At 42.8% G+C, this 9447-nt stretch overlaps 1 protein-coding gene across 3 annotated transcripts in view; it reads right to left on the bottom strand.

The window, feature by feature from the left end:
- Window positions 1-9447, bottom strand: part of TPD52L2 (tumor protein D52 like 2) — a 28038-nt gene that overhangs the window by 9035 nt on the left and 9556 nt on the right. The window contains exons 4-6 of one of the 3 annotated variants that reach the window (XM_019510057.1): window positions 8253-8312; window positions 4521-4622; window positions 30-552 (exon numbers count right to left, since the gene is read on the bottom strand). In XM_019510057.1, coding sequence (XP_019365602.1) covers window positions 522-552; window positions 4521-4622; window positions 8253-8312 — 193 coding nt within the window. In that variant the 3' untranslated portion in view covers window positions 30-521. Of the gene's footprint in view, window positions 1-29; window positions 553-4516; window positions 4623-8252; window positions 8313-9447 lie in introns of those variants that run through there. The other 2 variants (XM_019510056.1, XM_019510058.1) reach the window with 2 other exon arrangements.

Below are 9447 nucleotides of genomic sequence, written 5' to 3'. Positions count from 1 at the left end.
TCAAGGGCTGGATTTTGGAGAGCTGGTGTACAGGCACCACAAGCTAAAAGCTAAGAAGATCTACAACTGGCTTTATTCCACCAAATTACACCAGTAGACAGAATGTATTTAAGATTAAAAGGTTTGTCAGGTTAGGTTGCTAAACAAACAGGATAATCCCCAAAACCAGCAGGCTATGTGGAAGGATCTAATAAGCACCCCGTGGGCACTGTGTAGAGGCATGCAGCTGACAGCTTTCAAATGAAGAACTGCTATAAATGGTTTCTGCTCCTAGCTACACTAGGAATAAAGAAGTGGAGGGGGCTCACAGTGCTACTGCAAGGGCTGAAGTTAAACCTGCACAATGAACCACAACTGTGTCGTAAAGCCAGTTCAGGGACACATGTTGCAACCAAATTCCCTAGCTCATCTGTTTTTGCAGTACGGGTGCACTCTGTGTGGTCAGCTTCTCTTTTCAGCTATGCAGCACCCCTTAAATGAGCAGCACTAATAGTTCTCCTTCTGCAACCTTGATTAGTGTCTTACCTAAACGAATGCGAGAAGGGATGAGCCCTGAAAGAACCCATCGGCAGCAGAAGGAGAGAAAAGGGAGAAGTTAGTTTGGCACAGCTGTCCAGCTGAATGCCCCACCATAGCTGCCCTCCACTCTTGCAAAGCCTGAGAGCAACAGTCCAGCTCTATGCAACTTTGTCAAGAGAAAGCAAGCAGTTCACACGAAAGCATTTTTCACACTACATGCTCACAATGAGAGCTGCGGTAGGGAGTACTGCAAGGGTTAACACTAGCAGCATTAACACTTAAATTATATCCATAATACTGAGCAGACTGCAATTCTAGCACCATAGGACCTAGTCCCTGACAGTTTATAAACCCCTTTTACCATGTTAGAGATCTCTTCCCATCCCAGAGCAGAGTCCTCTGAGCTCTCATTTGAACAGAGCATTGCTAGCCTTGCAATGGTCTTATCTGAAGTCCAGGGATATTCTGCAGCCATAGCCAAAGAGCGCAAGAAATCCTGATTTAAAATGTAATACCAAACTGCCTCCCATGCATCCCTGGCTGGCAAGACAAACTCCTGCTACTCAAACACCACCATTTCTAGCCTCCTCTCTGCCAGCTTTTGCAAAACAGTTACAGGCTGCTGACCCCAGATGACAACATGGAGACAGCATACTAGTTTACTGAGAGGTACCAGCAAGGCTATTCTACAGGAAGAGGTAGTCTTTTATTCCCTTTAGATACAGCTGCCAGAGTTTCATCTGTGCACAAGGCAGGTAGTCTTGCCACACAGTTTAAACCCAGATTACCAGGTGGTAGTATTGGGCCTTGATTACACCAAAACCCCACAAATCAGTCAGTCATCAATCAGTCATCCAATCCAGCACACACACAGAGGCAGACACATGGTCTTTATTAAGTTTGCAGAAGCTAACTTGCATCTCATTCCTGCAGAAAGCAGATGAGCATGCACCAATTCATGCACCGCACCACCGGTGCTCATTACCACAGGCACGGTTCCACCTGGTCAGCACCCGAGACCAAACTTTTAGAGAGCTGCCAAATGGCTGCTGCAGCTCTTTACTCATAAAGAGTTTCTTGAATTTCTATAATCTGGAGCTGCCCTGCTGCCAGCTCAAGCAAACATTTAAAAATGAATGTTCTTGCAGTATTAGCTACAACAGCACTGTTTCCTTCACACAGTGCAATGGAACAAAGAATAGAAAATACAGCTTCTTAAAGTTGCCCTCATAGGTGAGGACAAGAACATGCTCAAGACTGGGTTTACTAGTCACACAAGGCAGTAAAATGCTGTAATGTAAGAACAGACAAGCATGCACGTTAGATGTGTCAACTGAAAGCAGAGATAACAGAGCAAGTTCGACTGGTTAAGACTTGCAAAAACAGTCCTCCAGTGAATTAAGCCAGCCACCCTGAGGAATAAATTCAGAGATAAGGAGATGTGCCAGCACAACATGTTAGCCCTCTCATACAAAGTGGCATAGGACAGCTCTACAGTTCACCACATTCAGCAGTCGTAGGATTTCATGACAATCCAGGCAGTGCACAGGAACTACTTGTTCCCCTGGGGTATTTTTCTAACATATATCCTGATGTCCGAGGGTTTCAAATTAAAAAAAAAACACCCCACAAAAAACAAAAAACAAAACCTTTCATCACAGGGACTGGGGCCAAGTCCTCTATATGTCTGAAGTGTCTCTCCCCGAACAGAGAAACACTTTCCAGTGCTTCAGCCATCACAGGCAGATAAGACAGGGAAATCCCATCTGTTATCTCAACACTTCCAGCAGACTAGAAAATAGGGGACTGGATCCTAAGTCTGAAGTGCGAGTGACAGAGCAAGAGAAAGCCCTTTGACAACTTAAGTAATTACAGTTAGAGGCTAGGGCTGCAATTTATGAAGGGTAAAGAACATATCCTTTTGGAGGAAAAAGAAAAAAAAAGTTTCACTACAGAAACATCCTTATTTCACTCCATGTAATCTCTGATCAAACCACACTTAGCAACAGCTTCCAGGTCAGCATGGAGGGACAGTTTCTGAGCAAACCAATTAATTCTGTATTTCAAGTCTTAGGACAATATTGCTCAGAACACAGCCGAGGAGGCCGGGCAGAGCCATTTGTACACCCACAGAACAAAGGAACATCTCATTTTCTTAAGTCTTCAAGGAAAGGCACAAAATTTACTTCCAATAATGTTTTCCTTCATAGGGCGTGCACATGTCAAACCCTGACAACTTATCTAGTGATGCCGTTGGTACAGTTGGCAGAAGCTGCCCAGCCTTACTTCATTGTCATTGAAGATAATAACTGTAAAACACTACAATTAAATATTTTTACATTGACCCAGGACAATCAGAAATACAAAGCATTTCCAATGCTGAACCTTTACTACTAAAGGACCCTTTCTTGATTAAATTTGTATGCAAAGCGTGTAATATCAAATGTGGCCTTTCTGCACATCGATTGAGGAATCTTTCTTCAGTATTTTTTATTTTACCTCTTTTGAACAATGCTGCAAGTGCAAAATTCATTTGTATTGTTTAGGCACTTTTTGGTTTAATTGCTGTTTATTCCCATGTAGACTCCGATGTGGGAGGTCTTGGAGAGGCAGAATTCACCTCTCTCTTGCTACACCTGCCATGTTTGGTTGCATAGTTTAGCAATATTAGAGAGATTCCCATTTACTGAGATTACTACTTGGCAAAAGCCTCTACAACCTGCTTGTTTAAGGTGGTAGAAGACTAATGTAAATAGCAGGAAACAAAAAGTTGGGGAGTTTCCAGGGCAGGGACAGACAGACGGGACAACACAATACCTGGATATTAAAAGTTAGGAGTGAAACTGTCCCCTGCCAAACTCAAAGAAACTCAAGATATGCACCAATACTGCCCTGCCAAGAACACAGTGTGCAACTGAAGGTAAGTTTAGACCAGCCAGTATTATGTGATCAGAGACTATCCAGTGCTTACCACCCAGTAAGGCTCAGCCACAGGGGAAGGGGGAAATCTCTAGGAAAAGCAAATACCCAAATGAACACTGGCATGCTGGCCACAGCCTTGTCAACAACATTAATAAATAAAAAGTCGTTGAATAAAGCTAAGCAGCTGGTATATGCCGAGAGAGATATGGGACTTAGCAAAGCTTTAAGGAAAGATTATGTTTTACATGCATTTTTCTGTATGGTTCCTTTAACAGCTGAAGGCCTTTGAACAGCTCTTTTCTCCATGTCATGTTTAATTCATACCAGAAGGCTCTGGCAGAAAATGAAGCAACTGAACATCTGCAGATGCAGGCCCATTTTCACACAAAAGCATTAGAAGAGCCAAAATCCTCTGAATTCACACTCCTGGGTACACACAACTCAATGATCAGGATGTCTCTGCACGCAAGTCCAGGGCAGAGACAATCCACTTCCCTTACCACTACCCCTCCAAACATGCATGGTATGTAGCCACATCTAATAAGGGGTGCTACTCTTCCCTTTAAAGAATCAATGTACCCTGCTTTTGATGCACGATGTACTATGGCCAGTTTTCCCTATCAGAGCTTTCTACATCTGTTAGAGAAAAAAGTTAGATTCATTTTAACTCTCAACACTGAAAGAACCAAAAAGGCATCATCATACAAGTAGATGAACGAAGATCTGGCCCACCCCTTAAACCTTTCCTGAAAACAGACTGGGTAAGCTGCAAAGAAAAATGCAGTACTTCCTCCCTCTGAAGGGAAAGACTAAAACTATTCTGTTAGTGTGGAGCAAGATAAAAGGACCAGGGATTGAAAACGCTCTGGAACATTCGGCCCAGGGGGAGCTTAGATAAACACACAAGACATAGCAGGTTATGTGGAATAGCCATCATATGCAATTAGTGACAAAACCCATCTTAAAAAAATATATATACATACATATAACTGGAAAAGCCCAGCTGTTAAATCTCAAATATTCAGGTCTCCCACACTGCAAAATTCTGAACCCCAAACACTAGGAAGTGGAGATCTTACCTCATGTCACCAAATTTCCTGCTTATAGCAGAGCCCACATTAGAAAGGGCAGCTGAAGTCTTCTGTCCTGCCTGAGACAGGGTTTCCTGAGTCTTCTTATAACTAAGCAAAGGCGGGGGGGAAAGGAAGACATAAAAAGTTAATCTTAAGGGGTAAAATCTCAAGCAGGAAAGCAAGAAACATTCCAGCATTTTGGAAAGGGTGCCCACATTGAAGGCAAGATACTAGGTTAGTAAGCTGCATTTACAGGGCTGAAAGCTACCCTTCTACTGTCTCTCAGACTCATGGCTTTGAACTGTAGCAAGACAATGCAAGTTGATTTAATATTTCTTTACCTTTGCTTCAGATTCTTTACCACAGTTGCTATATTAGTGTGCATCAGTTTCTAATTTCTCCATGTGGGGTTTAAGTTACTTTGAGTACCACATTTTGTTCCACAACTCTTTTGCTCCTTTTATGAAGGGTTGCTCCTCCTTTCAGCACTGAGGAAGCTGTTCCAAATATGAGCTTTCAGCCTTAAAGGTTAGAAATGCGCTTGTTGCAGTATTAGGAACTGAAGAGACTGGCCATATCAACCTCTGACTCCACAGACAAGAATTGCAAAAATTAGCATCTCCTCTGCAACTGCAGTTTAGCATCTATATGGAAAGAAGTTCCTATCAGTTACCTTTAACCACAGCTAAGCAAGTCTGACAGCTTTACCTCCGTTTCATTACAGATCTATTTAAGAAGTTCAGAGGACTGGAGAAAGAGACACTTAACCTTTCTTCCCCTGCCAAGCTCTGGAACCAAATGTGCCGAGACATCCCCACAACTGTATCCTTTACAAGTTGTTCTTGGGCTGGCAGTTAACATCTGGCTCTATGGCCTCCTCCTATATCATTTATACTAGAATATTTAAGTAAAGGCCATGCAGAAATCACTCCCTCATCTCTCTGAAGTGCAGAGGTGAGAAGCAGCATATTAAGGACCGTCTTTGTTCTTTGTATCACCCTCTCCTGCTGAAGTGGGGAAGAGAGCACAGTTGCACTTTAAAATCCAGTTGATAGCATATGGGTCTTTCAGGTTCATATGCTCCTCCACAATCCAATTTATTTTAAGAGGAAAGCAGGTGCCAGATATGCCATCAGCTGTAAAACATCACTATAACAAACAACTCACCGTCACCTGCCAACCTGGGACTGAATTCCATGTATTCCATCCCTCCTAAACTGCATTTCTCTGCTGAACAGGCTTTTCCTGTTCTGTAATATTACCCAACGTATAGTAACCAATTTGGTCTCTCCTTGCACCAACCTCAGTCAGTTTTGGATTGTACACAAAAAAAGCCCCTACACCTACACCTCCTACACAACATGACTCAAGAGTCCTAAACTGTATTGATCTTATTTTGCACAGGTTTTGGTTGTAGCTGTGTCGGTCTAAAGACATAGGTGGGCAAGGTTCTTGGAGTAGATGTGATATCTTTTATTAGACCACCTGAGTAGTTGGAAAATGTTCTTTGTAAGCTTTTGGGCACAAGCACCCTTCTTCAGGCATAGGGAGCCTCTGCTGTTCTGAGATCTCCCTATGCCTGAAGAAGGGTGCTTGTGCCCAAAACCTTGCAAAGAACATTTTTCCAACTCTCAGTTGAGCTAAGAAAAGATATCACATCTACCTAAAGAACCTTACCTACCCCGATCTTAGTTTACAACGTTTATGCAATACCTGAATGCACGCATTTCATGTATAAAACCTGAGCTGACCCTAAATTAAAAAGAGATAATAATAATGCAGTACCTTTTTGCTATAATGCATGACTTCAGACCGCAAACTAAACTCTCTATGAAGGACAAGTAACTAGAGGGAGATGTGACAATGCAAAAAAGCACTAGCAGTGTCACAGGTGGGTTACTATTGCAGTCAAAGAGCTTGTCAGTTGTGCAGCACAGCAGCTCATGAAATGGGGCAACAGACGATGATTTTGCATAAATATCCCCAAAAGCCTGCCAGGAATGATGCAGTCTTGGAATTCCTGGGTCTGACTGTTAGCATTTATTTAATCCTGGATCAAAATACTGTAGAAGTTTGCACTGGTTTTCCAGAATGCCTTGTGTATCATACCTTTTAGCCTCCTCTTTCCCCCTTCCCACCCCCAACTTTATTTTATTTTGGGTCTAGCTGGCTAGCATTAAGTGCCAAACCCAGCAGGAAGGCTAGCACGCCTTAGCTCTTCAAGTTGTAAACAACTCTTGAATCATTCCTCTTGTGCCCTGACAGCTTTACAGAGGCAGACTTCCTGCTGCATTTTTCCTGGCACCTATCACGGACTGAAAGGAAGTAGACTGCATCAGAAACTTTTTATTCCAAGTTCATTTCTCAGAGAAAAATATTACTGGAAGTAAGTTACTCAGCTGACCTGTGTACTAACTAGCATGTGAAGAACATCACTTGGTATCTACCAGGGAAAGCAGCAGAGAAGATTTATCCTCTTTAAAAAGGGAAGGAGACAGACCTCCTGGAAAGAAGAACCACACATCTTCCCATCCTTCTCCTGACAATGAACTAGATTTACACTGCCACACAGCCACTGCCACTTACTATAATTAGACTCAACAAAAGAGATCAAATTCCATGCCAAGTTGTACAACAGGCAACTTAGAAGCGACCCATGACCTAACCCTGTCATTATCTAAATACCACTAGGATGCAAGGGAGACACTCCCCATCTCCCCCAGTTGCTTCACTCCACTCTTCTGTACCTAAAAGTTCCATTACTAACTTAAATCCCATTAAAAAGTGTAATGAGCAGGGCTAAGATTACATTTTTACAATATGCCAATCAGTCTCCTCTAAAATTCACAGCAAATTCAGGCAACTTAATGGGGAACAGCATAGTTTAAATTGCAATGCCACTCCAAACAACTTCAAAAAAGTAACCAAGTAAGAAATCCTATAGTCAAGCTAGCGTGCAAGTGGGTAATATTGGATTATCTGTCCTGCTACAACTGTGATACAAGCTAAGCCGAGTTAAACTTAAGGCGGCGGCTATTTACTAAGACCATGTGGGAGTTGAGCATAACCATTTATGTCTGCAGGCACACTTTCAAATCTGTCATGCCATGCTAACGCAAGCTAGTGTATGAAAACACGGCTCGCAAGCTCTTTATTATTCTGCATATTTTTACTTGAGCTTAATACCAGAAAACTGACTAAAGAACCACTTAAGAGCAACACGGGGAGTATAGTAACGATAAAGCTCAGCCTTTTAAATACCAGTTGGTGCTTCCAAAATGGTACATTTTGGTAACAGAAGCCCTAGTTATTCAGAGTCCACCGGTCACATGGAAAACAGCAGCACCTGCTTCTCCACAACACAATGCAATTATCCCTTGATTCTTCCCATCATTAGGAATAAAATAGTTTCATTTATCTATTCAAGCCATGGCCTCTCAGCTGAAACTAAAACCCAGTGCCAACTGAGTACAGTGCATAGGGTTCATTTTGCTCCAAAGCACTGCATGGGATCACCTAGGTCTACAGACAAATGTCTGAGGGTAATGTCACTCGGATGAGAGTCAATTCAAGATCTATGACAGGCTGGCTCCCAAAAGATATTTGCAGGGTAAGAAGGGTTTCCACAGGTAGCACATTACAGGACTAGTCAAAGCAGAAGAGCCGTGAGCCTGGGGCAGTGTTAGTGGCAATATGCTTTTTGGAACATTGGTTTACACCAAAGGTTATGACACTCACGCTTCTGATTGGGTTAATTTTTCATTCCAGTCCTCCAATGTGCTGCTGGCCGAATGATATCTATGAACACAACGGAGGTTAGAAAAGTTGCCAACACTTATGACAATGCTTTCTCCTTCCTGACTCTCCACATCATTAATGCCTCTGCCTAACGCTCTGTTTCTTTGGCTGAAAACTATCCCCTCTTGCAACCACCTTTCCAGATAGGGGGTAAGCAGCGAACAAACATCCTTTATTCAAAAAGATTAAGGACGAGGGGAGAGATTCCAATGACCTAATCTGGAAGTTTAAAGGGATCAGGTGAGTTCAATTGAAACTGCAAGCCCTGTACTTTGCCTGCTGTGAGAGCCACTTCTTACTGTCTTCTCCCCTCTGTGTATGGCAGCTACACAGTAGTGTGGTGTAGCACTGAGTATAGAAGCCAAACTTCAAATTCAGTTTCAACTCTAAACGGACTTGGCACAACCCTGAATAAGACATCTGAGCTTTGTCTCCATTTCCTTATCTTCAAGGACCAGCGTATACCTACCTCCAGGCGCTGTGAGGATTAGTACTGGTTGCAATACTCTAGGAATGTAAACAACTGTAAAAGACCATCTCCTACAAACTTCTGATACTGCCAGTGGCACAAGTCATTTGAGGGAGATGAAACACAGCAGGTAAACCACGTCCTCCAAAACACACCCCCTCTGCTTTGCCTCAGTAGTCACTCCCTACTAAGGCAGAGCCAAGCTGCAGCAGGATATGCACTTTCTCCTCATGCTTCCTTTGAGCTGAATTAGCACTTCCTTTAACAAGGCAGAGAGAGAGAGAGACACAGAGTCTGTAGCACAATAATACTTACAAGATGCCCCTAACATCCAAAAAAGAGACTCCATATCATTTATTTAAAACCATAAACCAATGAAGTGCTAACCTAACTAATCAGGTGCAAGCCATCCACTGCACTGACCTACGGTCTGCTGGACTTGCATTTCTGCTGAATACCACCCAGCAGAAATTTACAGCATGCCAATGTATTTTGGTGGCCAAAAGAACCTGACCGATAAAGTCACACTAACTGTGGAACAGCTTCCAGTAACTGAATTCACTCAGCTCCTGTCCTTTCTAGCCCTGGAGACATCCAAGTCCTTTGTCATCACTTATGGTCAGAAGTCTTAATCCAGTCACCTAGTCCCAACTGTGTCTGTCAAAA

The sequence above is a fragment of the Gavialis gangeticus genome, unplaced genomic scaffold, assembly GCF_001723915.1.
Source record: "Gavialis gangeticus isolate Ggan-Ray unplaced genomic scaffold, GavGan_comp1, whole genome shotgun sequence".
In the NCBI taxonomy this organism is placed as follows: Eukaryota; Metazoa; Chordata; order Crocodylia; family Gavialidae; genus Gavialis; species Gavialis gangeticus.
Note: the sequence above shows the minus strand (reverse complement) of the source record. Positions and strands in the feature narration are given on the sequence as shown.